This window comes from Sardina pilchardus, chromosome 16 (genome assembly GCF_963854185.1).
Source record: "Sardina pilchardus chromosome 16, fSarPil1.1, whole genome shotgun sequence".
NCBI lineage: Eukaryota > Metazoa > Chordata > Actinopteri > Clupeiformes > Clupeidae > Sardina > Sardina pilchardus.
In genome coordinates this window covers 19578134-19600239 of record NC_085009.1, presented here as the reverse complement: position 1 = coordinate 19600239, position 22106 = coordinate 19578134, and the positions used below count along the sequence as shown (strand labels likewise).

Below are 22106 nucleotides of genomic sequence, written 5' to 3'. Positions count from 1 at the left end.
AGTCATCTTTTTAGACGCGTTCTCTCCGTGGATTGGTGCATTTATGGTTAGAGGAGGAGGTGTTAGCTCAGGGCACGAGATCCTGTAGATGTGCTGGAAAAAAGAACGGTGATGAGGATTAGCGAGAATGACTCGAGTCGACGGTGGTAACATGTCCTTCTGCTAGTAGTATTAAAGCCATGCATTTGTTTCCAGCTCGTTTCAGTAAAAGGTTGATGTAGAGCTACCATTCGAAATGTGATGCTAAGTTAAGCGTAGGCTACCTAACGTTAACGTTACTCACTAGCCAGTCGCTGCACACGAATCATGTCAAATGCATGCCTAATAACGTATAAAACTGAATGCATATTGAACTGTTTAGTCGTTGTTGTTGTTGTTTTTAAAATATCGGTTTCGTAACTTACCCTCATTAATGAACGAGCATGACATGACGATGGTAACCAGTTGCGTTGGTTTGTTTTTAGCTCTTTTAGAGAACTCATGCATATGTAGCCTAATCAAAATATAAAGTTATGATTTCATAACTGTTCTCCTGCAGGTAAAATGTATTCGCTTACACACATGATGAAAAATCTACAGACTGAGGTGGTTTTCGATTTGCGTGTACGCATGGGTACGTTCAAATTGTGTAACTCCAAACACATTCAACAGGTGGCTCTGTGGCGCAATGGATAGCGCATTGGACTTCTAGGTTAAATCGGAGTGATTCAAAGGTTGTGGGTTCGAGTCCCACCAGAGTCGCATTTTTTATTCACTTCATTATGTTTGAGATGAGTTATGTAGGCAACTTGACTCGATACCATTGTTCGAGTAACACGAATGAGAAGTTGTCTATGAATTTTCCAAATGCTTTAGGGACGTTCCGTCTCATGTTAAAGCCTAACCTTGTTTACTCACTCAGTGGATTCGTGGTCTAAGTAGCAACATGAGCTATTTATCTCAATCACAGCACATCAACTTTGCATCTCAATCACACGACATTCAAAAATCCTATTGCAAATCACCATCGTAATATCTGTCAGAAAAATTGCAATTATTAGATATTTTAGCCAAATTGCGCACCCCTAGTTGGCACGGAGGCCATCTTCTGAACTAGTCCTTCTGGAGTCTGTTTTTTGTAGTTACATATTTGAACATAACCCAGGCTTTAAACTCAAAATACACGTCTATGCCTGGCCTATACATACAAGTTATGTCCAAATTCAAAAGAATTGTAGGCCTATAGCCTAATCATAGCAAACTGACTCAGTGTCATCTATCCCAATTTAAATACATTTACTTTGACATAGAGGTTTCACATGAATGTCAAGTCAAGTTACAAGTCAAATCATATTTATTGATAAAGCACATTTTTGTATGCACAAAGTGCAAACTCAAAGCACTCCACAGACAGACATCGAGACATAAGCAGACAAATGAACAAATAATTGACGATAAATAAAACAATGCTGGAGTGAGTGGCATGGTTCACCAACGCACCCATACACATACATTTAGGCAGGGGTCAAACAAATGAACATCTTGAGTGTGATAATTCAATTTGTTGCATATCAGGCTAACCTGAGGATTATCTCAGCAGAATTCAACAGATTATAATCTGATTTAATTTGCCAACTACTTTGACACATCGAAGGAATTTGGTCCAGAACATTTGTGTCACTTCAGCATTGCAGTAGGTACTGGCCTAGACAATACAAATATGAAACAGAGATGATAATACACTGTGAAAAATAATGGGGCAAGTACCGGTTCTTCAGAGCGGTGCCATAGAAGAGCCTTTTTCAGTGCTTTAAAGAACCATTGAGACAACAGTTCTTTAGAGAACCATTTAATGAATGGCAAACTAAAATGCCAATGCCATGCCTAGCCCATGATCTGAGGCTCTGAAGAACCATTTCTGCTGATGTAATGGTTCAACACAGCATAGATGTATATGTCTATGCAACACAGAGTTTTGACTCTCCATGGAACAGAGATTTAAAGAACTATAGTAAAGCACCTTTATTTGTTAGAGTGTACAAACTATTTATACGGAGTATGCTAGATGGAGCGCAAATAACAATATTGTGCATTTCCAGTATCACTGACTTGTGATATAAGTAGGCCATGCAATATAGACTACAGTAGGCTAATGTGTGAAGCAGAATAAAGGTGAAGCAGAGTTGGTAGATTGGTGATTTCATTTAGCACTTTGAGGTTGATGGCCAGAAGCTGGAAGAATGTTGTCTTGGATAGTTGGACTATGTGGTCAGAAATATTAATTGTATTACTGGACAAAGCAATATAATGATTTTAGGGCAACTATATACTCTATATCTCCCTGATTTTATTTTCCCTCATCTTAATTGTAGAATAGGCTATGTGGTGCACAAAAGCAAAATCTGATATTGGACGACTATTTTGCAGTCCTGTAGTACCCTATCTTAAAATATAAACAGCTTGCACTACAACTTAACAACAACAAATCCCAGGACTTCAATACCCAGAACTCTTAGCTGCGCATTTTCCGGAACAGGAATACGCATGGATTGGGATTTATTGACATTCCAAGTAAAGAATCTATACAAACCAAGGCGTTCTGCGCTATCTATCATATACTGACCAAAGATCTGGATATAGTCTACGATTGAATACGAAACATTTGGTTGTTCACTATATTGGCCACTGTAAGATTGTTTTTGCTACTACGGTCGTGATTGCAGCAGTATTGACACCCTCGGTGGACGCTGCTGATCATCCGTCGGCGGAATTGTTCGCTGACAGATGGAGGACGACAGATGGGATCCTCGGGATGTTCAACAAGACAGCGAGGGATATCATGGAAAATAGGGCATTCCACACCAAAGGGGAATACCCTACACACATTCGACTTAATTGAGGTCATGGGCATGACGGGTCGGATAACATATCTCTCCGGTTGGTAAATCACACTCAGGCATCTGCGTAGCCGGCTGCGATTTATCTGGTGAGAAACTTTCATTGCTAGCCAGCTTTCGCTGAGTTATCTCCGTCTAAAGCCTAGCATATCCACCGGGGTGTTAAAACAATCATGGTCGACAATCGCTACGCCACAGCTCTTGTGATCGCCTGCGTCCTGAGCATCATTGCAACGGTTTACCTATCCGTGGCGGTGGGAACACAGCACTGGTACCAGTATATCAGCCCGCCTGTTTACGGCGAGGCCAATGCCTCAGAGCTTCGCGCTCTTCAGGAAGAATTCATGGATGGCGAGTTCGATGAAAAGACGTACAGCGACTCCCTCTTCCGCCTCAACGGGACAGTTGGTTTGTGGTGGCGCTGCTTGCAAGTGCCTACAGAAACCCACTGGTACAAAGAACCAGGTAAACATGATCATGCTATTAAAACTGGATGTTGTGTGCAACTTGGAGGCACCCGTAGTGTTTAATCCACTGTTTTTCATTTTCTCAGCAGCTAGCTTTGCATCTCCTGTTGTTTGACTTAACAAATGGTGCATCACATTTTTTTGGTTTTCATGGTTAATGGTGCATGGCAGTGAGTGCAGGTGTGACAGGCGTGACAGGCGTGTGTGTTTTGTCTTGACCTTTTTTACGTTCCCTCCCTGTCAGATCCTAAAATGGTGATGGAGTGTGTCAGCTTCACTCCGGCACAACAGTTCACACCCAAGTACAAGGAGCCAGGGAATCACAACAGTGGAGAGGACATGATACGGACCTGTAAGTATACTGTTAGTCATGGAATGAACTTACAGAAATCAGGTTATTACACCCGTATGCCATGCTTGCCTATAGTACTACAGGCTGATTATCATGTTGGCTATGACTATAGGGTCAGAGAGTTCGGCATTTACAGAAAAGACTGTATTGCACATAGGCATTGCACACAGTAGGTTACTGCATTTTGATTATTCCCTATAGGCCTACCTACGGCATTCCAGGTTCGTTACTTATGCATTTCCTGTCTTCATGCACAATCTGCCCCAAAGTCATGAACTGTTCTAGATTTCTAGATCTAGTATCACCATTAAACTTGTATGGTGGTCCATCTGGCTCACTCTCTGTTGGACTGTCTCTCTCCCTGCCTGTCAGTCTCTCTCTCTCTCTCTCTCCCTCCCTCTCTCTCTCTCTCTCTCTCTCTCTCTCTCCCTCCCTCTCTCTCTCTCTCTCTCTCTCTCTCTCTCCTCTCCCCCTCTCTCTCTCTCTATCTATCTATCTCCCTATCTATCTATCTATCTCTATCAATCTATCTATCTATCTATCTATCTTTCCCTCTCTCTCAGTTGGCGGTATTCTTGATAGACAGACAGCGGTATTCTTAATAGACAGACACCTTATGGCAGAGGCGCAGACACACTCACATTGCTCAGTCAGATTTCTCTGACCTCACAGAAGCAGGACTCAGTCGGACAGTGGAGAGATTTGGATTTGCATTATCACAGCATGACGCAAGACAATTTGGGGGAAAAATGTGTTTTTGTTCAGAATTTGCTTAGTCTTCCAGAGGCGCACACAGACACTCAAACACGCACATTATCTCTCTCGCTCTCTCTTTCCCCCCTTCTCTCTCTTTTTTTGCATGCCTCTCTCTTTCTCTCATACACACACACAAACACACACACACACACACACACACACACACACACACACACACACACACACACACATTCCCTCCCTCTCACTCCGTTCATTGTGCTGCATACATAAAATTAATGTCTACCACATTGTAATCCTGTAGAGCAAAACAAATCTGACAATTACTCTTTGTGTGTGTGTGTGTTTGTGTGTGAATGTATGTACCACAGACTTATGGAGGTGTCAGTTCCTGCTTCCACTGGTGTCGTTGGGTCTGGTGGTGCTGGCAGGAATAATAGGCTTCTGTGCATGTTTATGCCACAGTCTTGCCCCCACACTTGGGATTGGGGTGCTCCATCTGTTGGCCGGTGAGTATATTGCCTTCTACGATAATCAACGTCTGTGAGGCTTAGTTGACACGAGACCAGAGGTTCTTAACCTTTTGGGGCTAAGGCACACCAAAGCTCAAAATTAAACCAATCCCCCAAGGCACACCGACTTACTGATTATGAAGTATCTCACACATTATGATAGATACAACATCGGTGTTCATTCCTAAAATCCTAAAATCTATACAGTGCTCATGTGCTGAGACCACAGCAATAGGTCTGTGCTCACATTGCTCACTTGAATTTCCCCTTGGGGATCAATAAAGTATCTATGTATCTATCTATCTATCTATCTATCTATCCATCTACCTATTATGTTGGCTGTCCTGCATAATAGAACTGTAGCCTATTTGACTACTTCATATCAACTGTTTTATGACCTGAAACCGTTTTAATTAAGAAGTTGCGTCATTGATGTGTTTAAAAATAGCCCTCCAGCCTACTTCATGAGTCTGTGTAGAAGCCTGTGGAGTTCCTCACTTTATCTCACAACTCTCCAGAGAACCACTGCACTAGACAACTTGCATAGCTGTAAAGTTAACAATACCAAACTTGATGTGTTATGTTTGACTGTCCAGATTGGTCCAGAATGCAGCACACGCGTTCAATCAACCAAATTGGGCACGATACCCTGCTGTGTCAGTGAGCTCCGCTGGCTAACTTTAGCCACCTGCAGCAAAATCAAGTCACTAAGGCAGGGATCACATTAGCCAGCGACAAGCATAACACAACGTTCAGACCATAGTAATAATCCAAAACATTCTTGTTTCTAAGTTACGCTGCAGTCAACGTTGTTACTAGAGACATCTTAGTATCTAGACAGTCTTTGTTGTTACGTTCTTAGACAAATTTGATTGGTTTAAAATACCTGAAGATTCTAAAACTGACTTTAAGCGTTGCGCTTGAAAGTTGAACCAAGTTCAACACCCAGTTTGCATTCGCGTTACGCCAGCGTTGTCACCGGTTCGCTGTCGAACCATTCAGAACTTTTCTGCTTTTTTGCACTTCTGGTTAGATGCAAACTGCATTTTCTGTACTTGTGCTCTGCACAATAACAATAACATTGAATCTAATCTGATCTAATCCAATCTGAAAAGTGCTACCAGAGCAGATGTGGGACTTTTGCCTATGACTGGAAAATCGGGTTTTGCAAGGATTTGGAACGATTTGTTTCAGTTCTTCTTCTACCACTTGATTTATTGTGCTCTATGTTGACCTAACCCCCAACACACATACACACACACACACACACACAAAAGAAAAGTAAATAAATAAATATCGAGGCTGAGAAGCAAAGGGGCGTAAGTGACATTTCACCAACTTTACAGGAGAGCCAAAACAAATCGAACTGCTTCTATATGTTCACAGTTAAAAAGACCTTTGGTTTTTGTTCAATAACTGTATTTTTTTTCATAAATATTTTACTTCTATAATTTTGTCAGTTAGAAAGAGCTCGTGAAGAGCTTTCAGGTGATATATATCTCAATTTTGACCAAAATGTCACTTACGCCCCTTTGCTTCTCAGCCCTCGATATATTGTGAAGTCTGGTAATGGGGATGTGTAGAAACGGCAATAAAAGCTGACTTGGACTGTTCTCTCCTCTTACCCCCCCCCCAGCCTTGTGCACCCTGGCCACGGTCTGCTGCTACCTGGCCGGAATGGACCTGCTGCACCGCGTGTCAGTGCTGCCGGACCGCGTGGACGCCTCCCTGGGCTGGTCGCTCTACCTGGCGCTCATCTCCTCGCCGCTGCACATGATGGCCGCCGCCCTGCTCGTGTGGGCGGCACGCAGCCACAGCCAGAACTACTACCGCATGACCGCGTACAGGGTAGCATAAAGAAAACACAAACACAAACACAAACACAAACACAAACACTCCACCCCACGCCTCACCCCCCCCTTATCCTCGCCCCTCTATCCTTTCTAGGAGTCCCCCAACTCCCCCCAAATCCTTTCTAGGAGGAGTGCGGGGGATGTAGGTCAACCCCTTGCGTTGTTGGACAGTCATTCATAGATCATAGGTGGCTTTTAAGATGTTGGCAGTTCAGTTGCTTGCGCTGCTGTGAGTGGTAGGCAAACACTAGCTTTTCCTTATTTACTTACTTATTTGTTTGTTTTTTTGTTTATTTTCTGATCCTAGAGTTCTCTGCTGTTATGCTCAAGCTTTATTGCATCCTTCGGGCTCTTGACAAGTTACTTTGTTTGGTGTGCTTTCCCCCAAAGGGCACCAAACAGCCTACGCAGCCATAGTCGTCCTTACTTGTAGATGACTGCCTAACTTCTTTCTGGTAGCCTTAGCGTTGTTGAACCTTGTCTGTTTCTCAGGGTCATGTACTTAGTTACTGGTTGAGTCCAGGTCAGCTCTGAGCCTGAGGCGGTGGTTGTCTAGTGACAGCTGATGTTAGCGTAGATGTTTTTGGTCCGCCTGAGCACTTTAGCTAGCTGATTTCACTCAGTGTAGTGTAGTCCTGATTCATGATTTGACACTTACGTCATGATTTCGACTTGCATTAGGGTGTTATGAACTTTTCAGGTGTGTGAATTGAATTGGCATGTACTCAGATGTACTGAGTTCTGGCAGACATACTGTGTGTGTGTGTGTGTGTGTGTGTGTCTGTGTGTGTGCGTGTGTCATTGTTGGCCTGCTTCTCTGCTAATGATATTGAAATAAAACAGATATCTGAACATTACAAAAATCAGTTCTTGCACAGTAAGCCTCACCGTTTTGGAGATAAAATAGGAGCATAATCACACATTTTTGTTAGTATATTGTTTTTATTTTGACTTTTATTTAGTGACATTAGCTTTCTGTTCCTGAAAGCCAAGGGTATTTACAGTGAGTAAATATAATCACCTTTTTAATGCGATGTCTTTTGGGAAACTGGAGGGAAACAAATCCAGAGTATCTGTTTTGCCTGGAATGCTATACCGCACCACCCTGGTCCTACCATACTCTCGTACATTCATAATGTTCAGAGAGTCTGGCCACTTTCCATTGCCAAGCGTGAACTTCCTTGAATGTGGATACTCTGATGTTTAAAACTATTGGATCTGCCCAAAGCCACTCAGATCTGCCATAACCAATCACTAACATTTGATCGTGACTTGACTTGCTCAAACTAGCGCACAACCTCAACGTCATTGTTCTCAGCTAGTCTCTCTGTTTGCTGATTGGACCTGCACATTTTTGTCTTGAGAAAATGTGTGAATATACCGCAGACCCAGACTCTCGGTACATTATGAATGTACGAGAGTATGGTAGGACCAGGCTAATACTGCACTGAATCGGGAATAGAAGGTTAACATTTGAGCCAATGAACTCAAGGTGCAATAGATAGGATAGTATATTCAGAGACTGAATAGGAAACTGTGGGAACATCATGCTCTGAAATGCACACAAAGCACATATTGTCCCCAAACACTGAGGAAACACATTACCAAGTGTGGCATTAAGAGTCTGTATTATAGGCCGGTGGAAGCTGGCAGTTGTACGTTTTGAATTAAGTATATGAAGGAAAGAAAAAGTTGATGCAGAATCAATCTTGAAAACTATCAAAGAGAATTGCTCTGATCAAAGAGAACTGGATTCAACCCAGTTCAGTTTATGTTTCTTGGCGGTTGTTGCTATGAAAGATGTACTGTAGAGCCAGATAAAGTGAAAATAGTTAGCCTCTGAAAATGTGACCCCATATCAAGCTAGAAGAATGGTCTGTTTTTAGTATTGAGGCAACACAGTCAAGCTCTGAAATAGATATCCACCATCCATTTTTGTTGTTTGTTTTTTTTTAAAGAATTTTAGAATTTTATCAGAACTGGAAGTCCAAAGTGACAAGCATCTCTACCTATCAATCATTTTGCAGGTGCTGAGCAAACCTAAAGTCAGTTACACTTAAGGCTGGCTTACATTGCACGATTTTGGTCTGTTTTAACAGTCGGCGACTAAATTTCCAAAATCGGGCGGAAATCTTGGGAGTTGTACTGAAATCGCAGCGCGCTCCCGTCATCTAAATCGTTTAGTGTAAGGTGCCAATCTTAGCGGTTTTAAGTCCGTCGGAGGCAGTCTTTTTCTAGTTTTGCCGTTACGACAATATCAAACATGTTTGATATTATCGGAAGTCTTTTCAGTCGTGGCTCATGCAAATAGTGACGTGAACATTAAAAACCAATAGTAACCTTGCGCGAACATGAAACAGGAAGGGGCAAAATAGGCGACAGCTGTAGCCTTTATGATTATTTGTTATTTCATTTCTTATAATTTATTAGTCGGTTGTTCTACGTGACAGAACAGCTCTATATCTGTTAGTGATGTCACACATCAAACAATGCTGCAGAAACGCGAAAAAATTACTTTGATATGAGTAGGCTATCATGTGATTTCCTGTGAATGATGACGTGTAGCCTATTGCACGATGGAAATAATTTGAAGGAATCTAGCAGCAGTCTTGTAAATAGTGACCCACAGTCTTTGCAAAATCCTAATCTGAGACTGGCCTGTGACTAGACTGTGACTAAAACCTCAATGAATTGTCTTTAGATGTGAGAGGGTCTGAGACTGTAGTTTTTCAAAAATCTTTTCCAAATCTTTGCAAAGTCTGGCAATGTAAGGTAGGCTTTACTCGTATCAACTAGTCTGTGTCATCTTTGGTGTGGGCATGTCAAGTTATGCTGTGTATTGAAGCAGCATATGAAAAGGTTGTCTATTTGTGCGTGGCCACCTTTTTCAGAGCTGACAATCCAGTGGCAGTTTTGTTTGTCCTCAGAGAATGGGTCATTGGGAAGAGATAACACATATTCTGTACGCAACTGTCCACGTGCCCTCGTTGTTCCAAAGGGGGAACACGCATTTCAGTTTTTATTTTTCAAACAATGAAGACCATGGAGGCTACAGAGAGGCAAATTGTTTTTTGTTTTTTTGTCTTAAGTCAGTTATGTTATTCGTGGTTAGGTTTGTGGCTGATACTTTGTTTGAGTGGACTGTGAATAACAATGAGTTTTAGGTGCTGGCGTGTTATTGCCTGTGATGGGTTACAATGAGTTTGAGGAAGTGGAGGAAAGCAGAGAAATGAGGGCAGAAGAATAGGTGACCGGTTGTGGAATACTAGTCATTTTTTCTCTCAATATCTGCCATCATATTTATTTATTTATAATTTTATTTATTTTTGTCGTGACTGTTTGTAATGTCTGTCGCTATTAGAAATATCTTCTTTTTTTTTTTTTTTACATTTGATATTTAGAAGTAGTTTGTTTATTATGGTGATTTGATTTTATTTTTGAAAATATCTTTTTGTAATAGGTAAAATATCAATCTAATGATGCCTGTTTATTTGTACACTATCCACATTTCTGGTATACTGCCAACTATGTTATACAGAAACAAAAAAACAGATGATGTTAGAAATAGACAGTCAGGCAAAGTTAAGTTGTTTTCTTCAGCTTTTGAATGTAGTGTGTTCCCCAGAGGGAAGCGTCAATATCAATCACTCGCATCTTTTTGTTTTCATCTTTGTCTTTATGATATCCCAGAACTGTTTTTGAAATGTTCTATTGTAGCAGTGCTGCATCTGCATTTGGAAATTTGAAAATGTGAGGCAATATATTCATTAAAGCTGATGATGTTACATTGCATTTATGTGATTATTTCTCTTCGCATTCCTCACAGGCATCGCTGTGGATTTCAAAATCAAAATGAGTCTGTACTTTGTCCCGTTTATCCCCAGTGTGGAAGGTGTCTTTGTCATGTCTCCCGTTGTCAAGTCTCCATCCTTCTTGACTATCGGCCTCTGTCGCACTGGATGGATGGAATGACGATTCTCCTTCGTCGAGCCAGAGAGAGAGCGATGCCCTTCTCGTAGTAAGCACACTCGTTCACGAAAAACGGATAAAGTGGCTCTTTCCCTTTGTAGCGCAGTGTCTCCCCAGAGAAAGAGAGGAATAAAGGATCACTGGGGTGAAGGAGGCAAAAGTCACGGTCCTGAGAGATTCAGAAAGAAAGAACGACAGAAAGGCATATTGTCAATGTCAACTACTCCCTCAAGTCCTGAGAGATACAGTTTACATTATTGATGTCAATTCAAATTATGACCAGATGTAACGCAAAAGAATATTGAATAATGGAAAGAAAGAAAGCTGTATTGAGAATGAACGAATAATTCAAATACAGCCAGATATGACCATCTTCATTATCACTATAACAAGATCATGTTAATCTTGATGGATGGTCTTTTGGTGTATGGATGGATGGTGTATTCAGTGTAACAGTAGGTAAGCTTAATTTGCGTGAAAAGCGAGAGGTCACGCCTTACTCCAGGATTTTTTGAGAGGGATAAATTATTCACAATAGGGTTTGGGTTGGTCACTGACTTGTGAAGGGTGCAAGGTTGCTGCCGCCCTAAGCCCATTGTTTTAAACCACATAGTCATTCACTGTGACATTTTGCGTGTTTGCATGCTAGTGTCTCTTTATTTTGTTTATGAACAAAGCGGTGTGTGGAAGGATGAGTCACTGCGACTTAGAAACGGACACTTACAGAACATTATGTACCCACTGATAGTTGAATTACATCAATTCAGTCAACATGACATTCTGACATGTTGACTCAAAACATAAGCACTAATCAGGCTTGAAGTTTTTTCCTCTATCAATCACATTTGTCCCATACTATTCCTGATCTAATGTAGAGTTGCCGTGAAATATCAATTTCATCATGTACAATCTTTCTGATTTTGAAATCCATGGTACTTTCTGACAAAAAAAAAATATTTTGTTCAAAGTGACCCACTGCCTACCATTACGCCCACATCCTACCTGTCCACTCCTACTCAAAGGAATTCGGTCATTTTTCACATTCTATTGCTATTTCTAGGTCATTTTAATGGTTGAAATTAGGGTTTGGGTTGGTCACTGACTTGTGAAGGGTGCAAGGTTGCTGCCGCCCCAAGCCCATTGTTTTAAACCACATAGTCATGCACTGTGACACTTTGGGTGTTTACATGCTAGTGTCTCGTTATTTTGTTTATGAACAAAGCGGTGTGTGGAAGGATGAGTCACTGTCTGCGACTTAGAAACGGACACTTACAGAACATTATGGACTTAACCACTGATCGTTGAATTTGGTACTTTCTGGTACTTTACATGGTACTTTCTGACAAAAAAAAAATGTGTATTTTTTTTCAAAGTGACCCACTGCCTACCATTACGCCCACATCCTACCTCTCCACTCCTACTCAAAGGAATTCGATCATTTTTCACATTCTGTTGCTATTTCTAGGTAATTTTAATGGTTGAAATTAGGGTTTGGGTTGGTCACTGACTTGTGAAGGGTGCAAGGTTGCTGCCGCCCCAAGCCCATTGTTTTAAACCACATAGTCATTCACTGTGACACTTTGGGTGTTTGCATGCTATAGTGTCTCTTTATTTTGTTTATGAACAAGGCGGTGTGTGGAAGGATGAGTCACTGCGACTTAGAAACGGACACTTAGAGAACATTATGTACTTATCCACTGATCGTTGAATTTGGTACTTTGTGGTACTTTACATGGTACTTTCTGACAAAAAAAAATGTGTATTTTTTTTCCAAAGTGACCCACTGCCTACCATTACGCCCACATCCTACCTGTCTACTCCTACTCAAAGGAATTCGGTCATTTTTCACATTCTGTTGCTATTTCTAGGTCATTTTAATGGTTGAAATAAAAAAAAAAATTAAAAAAAAACACACAGACACAAAATAAAGAACCAAATAACACCTACAGTATGATTCACTATGTAGGCTTAGGCTAAGGTTGCCTTCACCGTACCCCAGTGTGATTACTCCCCCCTATAGCCCTGACCCTGCTGGTTTTCGTTCACATTACATTTCTGTTTGCGGACCCAGGTCCGTTTATGTCGTTATTTCCTAACCTTTGGGTTGGGACCCCATGCACTACGAAATGTAATGTATTCAAATTGACCTTAAATTACTCCTGAAAACATACTAAAATCACTTAGCTTTAATTCTTTAACCTTAATTTACACACATTTCTACTTAAAAACTACTTCATTATAGAAGGTTTTTAAGGATTTATAAGGGGTGTATTTAAGGTTATTTTTTTTTTTTTGGGTTGTCTGAAATCCAAATGGGGCCGGCTGAGATATCTTACAATTGACTAGTATCCCACATTATATAAAAATACAAGTAAACTAAGTAGAAAAAATAAAAGTTTAAAACCCCATGATATATATCCAAACAGATCTTTCATTACAATCTAAAATAAACATGAGATTATGCTTGATCAGTGTTCAAAACAAAGTGACAAAACTTCAAGACGATTTGGGGGAAATCATAGTACCACTCTTGTCTGAATGTTACACCAGAGATGAGTTGCGCTCTCTTGCCACATATGAATGATTGGGGTCACCAACATTTTGACATCAAAATAGGGTCACCTGCCACAAATGTCTATGACATAAACACACACTTTTTTTTTTTATCAATTTCGCTTGGCAATGTTGCATAAACAGCAGTTTATCTCCTGGGCTTCAAACAGATGGCACCGAACTGCACTAGAGTTCTAACAAGCTGTACCCCAGACCGCTGTATTCTTGCTGACCCTGGTCCGCACCCGGGTTTGGTAGACTGTGTTCACGTAGCAAAAATCACCGAACCATTGGTCTAAGCAAACTCGGGTCGGGACCAAATGGTCTACACACTCTTAGACCCCAAAAACCCTGCTTTATACGTATATGGCGAACCCCTAAATGGTTCTCTAAACAATTAAGGGTATTTTAAAGCCTGTATGGTTCTATATAGCACCACAACAACCCTTTTTTTCAAGAGTTTAGTTTGAAGGCGAGTGACACAGTGGCCCAGGGCCTACGATGAATCTCACCTGAAGATCTGGATGAATAGCCGCAGTGATGGCACGTGTCTCCGGGTCCCGTGGGTAGTCAATGTTCTTAACCAGTGTGAACACTTCCACGGACCCTCCCTCAAACTGAGTCCCTGTAAAACAAAAATAAGTTGGAATTGGAGGAGGAGAGGGGGAGGGGGAGAGAGGGTAAGGGGTAAGGTGAGCTACTAGACAGCGAGAGTGTGACTGTGTTCTTGTCATATGAAGAGGCTTTAAAGCCACTGTTACTGTGGAGGTTTTAGGTGTCACCGTGTCAAACTAGTGGAGGTTTAAGGTGTTTAGGTGTTCAAAATGTGTGTGTGTGTGTGGGGGGGGGGGGGGGTATACCTGAGTTAAAGAGGTGGATCCACTCCAGCATTTGCTCTACTCCCTCTTGCATAGCAACAAAAATGTTGGACCTGACGGAACCATGGGGCTGTGGGCCAATCTCCATTGCTATGGAAACCAAGGTTTTTTTTTCAGTTAAATAATTGAGAGTATATGAAAAATGCTAATATGCCAAATGATAATGTGAATGGTGGTAATTCAGTTGGAGGATATAAGAGTTTAGACCCTAATTTAAAAGGCACTAAGGCAGACAAAGTGCAAACAACAAGCAAAATCCTTGGGCATGGCCTTTCGTGTTATCATTAAGATGACTCATCATCGGTTGTGTTTAAGGTGTAAGCCAGGCGATAAATTGGCAAATTATTTTTGCCTAATTAGCTTCAGTTAGACTTAAGATTTGCCACTTTGTCCATCATTAAAATTAGGCCCCTATAACTTTTTTCTTTTCAACAGATCAATAGCTTCAATAGCTTCAATTTCAATAGCTTATTAGTTCTCCCTGTAGTGTCCAACTCGGGCTAATTCACACGGAAACCCTTGACACATTATGCAACTGCTGAATCATAGGAGTGGATTGTTTTCAATAGATATTGTTGTAAATGTCAACCTTCTGGGCCTTTGAGCCACAGTAAAACTAGAACTGTCATGGGTCTGTCAGACTTGCTGATTGCTTTTTAAAGCTATTGACAGCTCTTTGCAAATTCCTGGGAGGCCTCACTATAGATAAGCCAACTGTCGTCAAACTAGAACATTCTCGCATAAACATATCCATGCTTTCATGTTGAACGCATGACAGACTCTTTAAGCATTCAGATTAAGGATCTCAATACATGTGTCAGTCACAAAGGCTGTATCACCAAGACACGCATGCATAAACACATAATGCATACACAACATTGGAAACTATTTAAATGTCACATAATAGCACACGTGTTCTCACCAAAGCCATGTTTTCCCACAGACTCTAAAGAGTAAGCTTCATTCTTTGGCGTGTCAAAGTGTATGTATCGTACAGGTATGGTGGCCAGCTCTCTCTGCAAACAATGTGAAAAAGGGTTACATCAGTTGTTGTTTTTTTGTTTTCAGAAAAAAGGACATGTCATAGAACTATTCTGTAAAATATATATGAGAGAGAGAGAGAGAGAGAGAGAGAGAGAGAGCACTAACTGAGACTCTCCATGCTTGTTTTCTTGTTTGACTATTTGTTTTCTTTATGATGATTATAAGATACATATTGAATTGTCCTATATGTTGTTTGCTGTGTCTGATGCAGTACAACTGAGTTTCCAAAGTATTTTTTTCATTTAGATTTAGGTCTACTTTACAGCTATCTGAGTCCTGAATTATTCTATTGTCCATAACAGTGCGAATGAATAGATTTGCTTGTAGGTGACAAGGTAAGTGTGGATAATATGAGCAGAGTGGATGGTTTGCCTGGAGGTGTCTGTAGATGTGAAGGCAGATCCAATCACTGTCAGAGAAGCTGATGAAGCACAGGCCCATGTTGGCTGTCGTGTTATGCAGGTCGCACACCAGATCCATGGCTTCGGGACTTCCCTTGGGCCCCAACAAGCCATTGAGCTCTTGAGAGCGTGCAATCTCATATGGCGTCTTATCGGAGATGGGAGAACTGAGAGAGAGGGAGAGCGAGAGAGAGAGTCAGAGTGAGGGCTGACAGACCAACTGGCTGACTGACTGACTGAGTGACCAATGACAGGGTCCGAATTATGTGGGATCCAGTAGGCGCTAAAGGGGCATTCACATACGTCGCTACTCGCACATCGCTCCTCGCTTCAGTTAACTGTCAATCATCTCTATTCTACATTCTGATTTGGTACTCGCTTCACTCGCTTCACTCGCATCGCTGGAAGTTAAAATTATTTTAACTTTGTACCCGCCCACATCGCATCGCTAGTCCTCGCATCGCCTGTCCTGGCCACATTCAGCTAGAACACATTCACTTTACATTGACAGTTCTCGCTCAGAGATGGGCGAGTAGCGACGTATGTGAATGCAGCTTAAGCTTCCACAGAGAGCGGTCTGAGCTGTCATGAATGCAGTGAAATCATATCTGTGGAGGTTGCTCATACATCACTAACAACATGCATTTAAACACAAAAATAATATGACAAATGCAAGCAGCCTGCGTTTTGGGTTTTCTCCCTCTCTCTCTCTCTCTCTCTCTCTGTCTCTCTCTCTCTAGCCGTTAACTGACTGCACAGATAGCCGGCGATTCACGGGCTTTTAGGCGGCTAGCCCCGATTGTACTCACTGATAGCCGGCTAATCGACGGGGTGATTTACGCTGCCAATTGTCCTCCCCTGGGGGTACACATATCGCCGGGGCGACTGCAGTGAGGACGCGAGGCGGATATGCGGCGGCTTTGCTGAGACATGGGCGGAGCTGTCAACATTAACAACGTTGTGCACACACTGCTGAAAGATTTAAAATCAGCTAACAGCTGACTGTATGCTGAGCACAGCTGTCAGATCATCATCATACTGTTCACATATTAACACTGCTCCTTGTGGTCTATCTACACACTGTTCTTTCAAATGTCAATGGCAATTAAATCGCCAAACATCTCAGCATTTATTTATTAATTTGGTAACATATTGGGAAAAACAGCCTAGGCTATCCTGCTTTATCTACAGCCAGGATACCTTGGCTAGCTTGCTCAAATAACCATTGACGTATTTCGTTAAAGCATGTAGGCTAGGCCTATATCATACCCACCCTAAGGTTTAAGAAACATAACAACGTTGTCCAATTTTAGTTTAATGCATTTTTCTGAATTGGAGAGGTCTCCTTATGAGGGTAGGCTCTGCATTTTAAATGGCTAATCGCTAGTCGCGATTAGCATCGTTGGTTTAAACTTTGCAGAGCTGTTTTGTTGTTATCACAAAAATACTGATTGTAACTGCTGTTAGGAAGACAGTTTGGAACCTGGCAGACGTGAGGCAGTGAAAGGTATAATGCATAGTCCAAGCGGAATGAGTGGAGAGTTGATATTGTGACGAGGCAAGAATTACTCTGTTAGGAAATGTTTATTACCAGATGAATATGAGGAATGACATTACATGGAAGTGGCCTGTTTAAGATCCCCGTGGCTATATCCCACAACATGGGCGGCATCCCGTAACATAAACCCCTTATCCCACGACACATCAGCTGACTAGTCTAGTACACCTATATAATGCGTAACCGTCAACTATCTTATGACAACAGGCTGCTTAACCATCTTAGCCGTAGGCTACATATCCCCCTTGCATGAACGTAACACAAGCATATCCGGGCCGCGCTAGCTAGCAAGTCTAGCTAGCCACAAACAACAGTGCATACCAGACTGTATAGAACAGGTGCATACTGCATAGGCTAGGCTACTAATGACACTTTTTTACGGTCAGTGAATAGCACCGAGTGAAAATCAATGTTTGCTTTATATCTAGTGACAGTGGTGATGTCGTCAGTTTGGATAAGTAGAGTAAACTTAGTCAGAAGATCTAGAAATATCAAACGGAGGAGCAGAGAACTTGGCAGAGAGCTGCACCGCTGTTTTGAGAATGACAGTAGTGTCACGAGACTTCGACGCCTATGTTGTTGTACGTCACTGTTCAACTTCACACCCAGTTCTTACATGTTTACGCCTACACCGAGGCGGCTTTGGAATATCGCGCCTCTTGTCCTCACTGACCTAGCCGGGGAATGGCCGGTTAAACCTAGCCGCGGATGAGGCGGCGTTCAGTCAGTTAACGGCTTCTCTCTCTCTCTCTCTTCATTTAAGCAACAGATCTAAAAAGCCTTTACACATTTGAGAGATTGGTTCTTTGACACTGTTAGAATGTTTGTTAGCTGTCTGCATCTATATCCTCTGGTTGCAGTAACATGACAACCTAGATGACAACTCTTTCAGATTTCAGCACCACACACACAAATAATAGAGACCCCCTAATGAAGCTTAGACTGCTACTCAAACCCTGATCTTTGGTCTCTTTGAGAAAAATTTAACCAATATCATTCCCCATCTGATCAAATGTTTTTCAAAGCAGGAGTTTCAAAGCATAAAAATGTGACTAAAGCACACCTAAATACCAGTTGAAATAATTACACAGGAAATAATGACCCGATCCCTCACTGTTTTTGTAAATTTGCCCACTGACAAAGAAATAAGTGGTCTATAATTTTAATGGTTAAATTTCAAAAAGAAAATCCAGAAAATTATATTTAAAAATATTTTCATTATTTTGCATTTCATTGAGTGGAACAAGTATTTGATCCGCTACCAACCATAAAGAAATCTGGCTCCAGATTAGACTGTGTAAAAGACACCAGTGTCCACGGAATCAATCAATCAGACTCAAACCTCTCCATCATGGTCAAGACCTGCACAAGGCCGGAATGGGCTAAAAGACCATTGGTAAAAATTTTAGTGAGAAGGAGACAGAAACTGTTGGTGTGATTATTCGAAATGGGAAGAAACACAAAATGGCCCCGTTTCCCCTTCGTTCAGAAGCTCTGAAGTGCTAAGATATTCTTAGGAGTGCCCTTTTAGTGAGAACACCCCTGATGTGGGGAATTACAATAACCCCACATCAACACTATACCCTTCACCATACTAAGAGATTGGCATGCTTTTATGTCAGTAAATTAGCTAATTAGCTGGTTTGAATTGCATTGAGCTCAATGAGAATGAAACCAGCAAATTAGCCAACAGCTAATAACTGACATAAAATCATGCCAATCTCTTAGTATGGTGAAGGGTATAGTGTTGATGTGGGTTTATTTTAATTCCAAAGGCCAAGGGGACTTGATCAGGGTGCATAGTGTCCTGGATCCATGAAATAACTGGCCTTTGAAAGAAATACTGGATATGGTATTAATATGCTTTTTTTAACTTGCAAACAGTCTTGCAGTTTATACACAATGTAGCTAATACACAGGATATGACATGAATCGTGAAATCACAATCAGGAAATGAGAAATTATGAGAGACTGACTGAAATGCCAATACTGAACCACACTAGAGAGAGCACTGTTTTGGCCTACACTTGTTAGCAGGCTAAAAACAGCTAAACGACGTAGGCTATTTTTGCCTACAAATTAAAAAAAATCCCTGCTGGACAACTGCCAGCTTGCTGTTTTCTACCATTGCATTTTCAAATTGCATTGATGCATGTGAACCATTAAGACTCGAAAGAGTGCTGCACCATCGATCTCCATATAGCCTACAAAGCTCACTTTTTCTATAGCTACCACGCCCAGATACATAGACATATTTCTATAAACACTCAAACTCAGATTTAAATATAGTGTCTTATTGTTTCTAAATCATCTTATTTGCATCTGCAATGCCTAAATGTCTGAAGAAGGACTTTACCAAACCAAGTGTAGATGTGTAAGCTTTTAAAACAAGTGCTGTGAAAGGAAGTTAGCTGTTGACAGTGCTGCTATAGGGCCTACTGTATAGCCTATAGCCTAGGACGTGCTCACCCATACTTCCTAATTAACAACCCTAGTCTACACTCGGGCCTGTCATGACCTCTCTTGACAGTGGCTTGAGACTGGCTTGCTTGAGAATTAATCAAGACAGACTTACATGAGAGTGAATCGAGATGGGCTTTCTTATTGCAGAGACTTTATAATGAGGAGACACAACATTCTCCCATAGAAATGTATGGGGTTAGTTTGTAACGCAAAACATGGCAGTCGTCTACACATATTTCGCCTCTTCTGCTGCCAAAAGTCTACATGTGAATACAGCGTGCCAATCATGTGGTAGGCCTATGTCGTGAATCCATCACGCCAATCATGTGTCGTGATCTCACACGTGGAGCGAGGCTGGTGTCGTGAAGTCTTACGCATGCACAGTTTTGCCCAAAACAGTTTTGAGACTGGCTTACTTGAGAGTGAGTTGAGACTGGCTTACTTGAGAGTGAGTTGAGACTGGTTTACTTGAGAATAAGTTGAGACTGGCTTACTTGAGAGTGAGTTGAGACTGGCTTACTTGAGAATTAATTGAGACTGGCTTACTTGAGAATTAATTGAGACTGGCTTACTTGAGAGTGAGTTGAGACTGGCTTACTTGAGAATTAATTGAGACTGGCTTACTTGAGAATTAATTGAGACTGGCTTACTTGAGAGTGGCTCGAGTGAAGCAACGGTTCAGGTCTGTCTCGGTGTAGCGACGACACTGCAGAACGGCACGCGGATTTGACATCACCATCGTCAAGGTAAAGGACTCCTGGGCGTTGCGTTGGTTACGCTTCTTCCTCAGGTACTCCCGCACCAGGTACACACCCGAGAGCTCGTTGCCATGGGTACCGCCACACACAGCCACGCGGGACAAGGCAGGAAAAGACACTGTGCTCATCTGTGATCTAGACTACCATTACAGCAGAATAAAACAAATATATTAAAGCATGATTGATGATTGATTCACAAATGGCAATTGAACAGCCACATACGGTATACCAGTGTATTGAAACACCCATATTCTTAAAGCAAAGAAGGAAATAAATGAATGAATGAATGAATGAATGAATGAATGAATGCGTGAATGAATGAATGAATGAAAGAATGAATGAACCGCTACAGAATGTGTACTAGTGCATTAAAATGGACTATACCAGAAACAAAAAGACATATATGACTGGTAAAAAAGAATAGTCACACTCACATAGCCTAATAAATTCTAGCAAATTCAAACAATCTTTGCTAAAAGTAAAAATGTGAATGGTGATTATTTTCTTTTAAACTTGGGAAAGGTTATTACACAAGGCCACACAAATTGCAACATATATTGCAATAGTCTGATACATCATATGCAATTTTCTTTTTGAGGTGTAAACCATGGTAGGATGTAGCAGTAAACATGCACCACACACACACACAGAGATAGAGAGAGAGAGAGAAGCACACATACAAACGCAAGCCATAAAAAATAGCCTCCATCCCAGCAAGTTTATCACCTTATTTATCACCGCAAATCGACATTCCCTCTCTGTTGCTCCACGAATATGATCTTTCTCCTCTCCTCTCCTCTCCTCTTCCTCCTCCTATACTCCCTCTCTGTTTGAGTATCTTTCCTAGACCCTGTCCCCACCTACTGTGACTGTCCTCTTACATACTGTAGTCCAGAACCACAAAGCTGACCTTCTCCTCTTGAGTAAGCTTCACTTACTTACCACTGACACCACTCACTAATGCTTCCACACTGAGAAATCACAGAAGCGTACAGAATAGAGTTCACCTTACCTCGCCCCTCTCCCGGGTGTTTCGTGTGTTCCTTCCTCTGCCGCTGTCCTGACCCCCCCCACCCCCCCCACCCAAACACACACACACACACACACACACACACACACACACACACACACCACCACCACCACAACCCACCCTCACAACCCACCCCACCCTACCCTCCTACCCCCTCCACCACCCCACACGTGACGGACAGTGGCGCAGATTTTGCTGGCACGTGGCAGAAGGCTGACCTTTGAACTCTGACCCAGACTGGGCGGCAGGCTGCGGCGGGGGGTCGAGGCGTGAACCCAGCGTCTGCACTGGAGCTTCAGGACTGGGAGAAGAGCAGCAGACGGAGACTAGCAGGCAGGCACGGACTTTGCTCAGACCCTTTCCTCACCCTAGGACTTCTCTCTCTCTCTCTCTCTCTCTTGCTCGCTCTCTCTCTCTTTCACCTCTCTTTCCTTCCTTCTTTTTCTTCTCTCTGTCTCTCTCTCTTTCTTTCTGTGTCTCTCACTCTCTCACATTTGCTAGCTCTCTCTCTCTCTCATACACACCACACACATACATATGCACACGCTCTCTCTCTCTCTCTCTCTCTCTCTCTCTCTCTCTCTCTCTGTCTTTCATCCCGAGCTCTTTTTCTTTCTGAATGCTTTTACAGGGTTTCCCCTGACTCAGCTAACTCTACTCACACTCACTGCTGCACTG

The 22106-nt window shown here is 41.9% G+C and overlaps 2 protein-coding genes and 1 non-coding gene across 4 annotated transcripts; 2 read left to right on the top strand and 1 right to left on the bottom strand.

The window, feature by feature from the left end:
* The first annotated feature begins 653 nt into the window (after positions 1 to 653).
* Positions 654 to 741, top strand: trnar-ucu (transfer RNA arginine (anticodon UCU)). The gene is given in 2 exon segments: positions 654 to 690; positions 706 to 741. It is a non-coding gene; the product is annotated as a tRNA-Arg (tRNA).
* Positions 742 to 2558: 1817 nt separating this feature from the next.
* Positions 2559 to 8876, top strand: LOC134060103 (claudin domain-containing protein 1-like). The gene is made up of 4 exons (XM_062516708.1): positions 2559 to 3341; positions 3588 to 3695; positions 4781 to 4918; positions 6558 to 8876. The coding sequence occupies exons 1-4, from the start codon at positions 3050 to 3052 to the stop codon at positions 6776 to 6778; spliced, it is 759 nt and encodes a 252-aa protein (XP_062372692.1). The 5' UTR covers positions 2559 to 3049; the 3' UTR covers positions 6779 to 8876.
* A 543-nt stretch (positions 8877 to 9419) lies between these two features.
* LOC134060102 (N-acyl-aromatic-L-amino acid amidohydrolase (carboxylate-forming) B-like) lies at positions 9420 to 21935 on the bottom strand. Of its 2 annotated transcripts, none has more exons than XM_062516706.1 (7): positions 21647 to 21935; positions 20291 to 20538; positions 15591 to 15786; positions 15097 to 15190; positions 14157 to 14264; positions 13809 to 13921; positions 9420 to 10912 (listed from the first exon to the last, which is right to left on the bottom strand). In XM_062516706.1, exons 2-7 carry the CDS (start codon positions 20524 to 20526, stop codon positions 10712 to 10714), a joined length of 948 nt encoding a protein of 315 aa, XP_062372690.1. In that variant the 5' UTR covers positions 20527 to 20538; positions 21647 to 21935; the 3' UTR covers positions 9420 to 10711. The 2 variants fall into 2 exon arrangements, with proteins under 2 accessions (XP_062372690.1, XP_062372691.1); XM_062516707.1 differs by lacking the exon at positions 21647 to 21935 and adding an exon at positions 21411 to 21432 and having other exon boundaries at positions 20291 to 20533.
* Between the last annotated feature and the right edge of the window lie 171 nt (positions 21936 to 22106).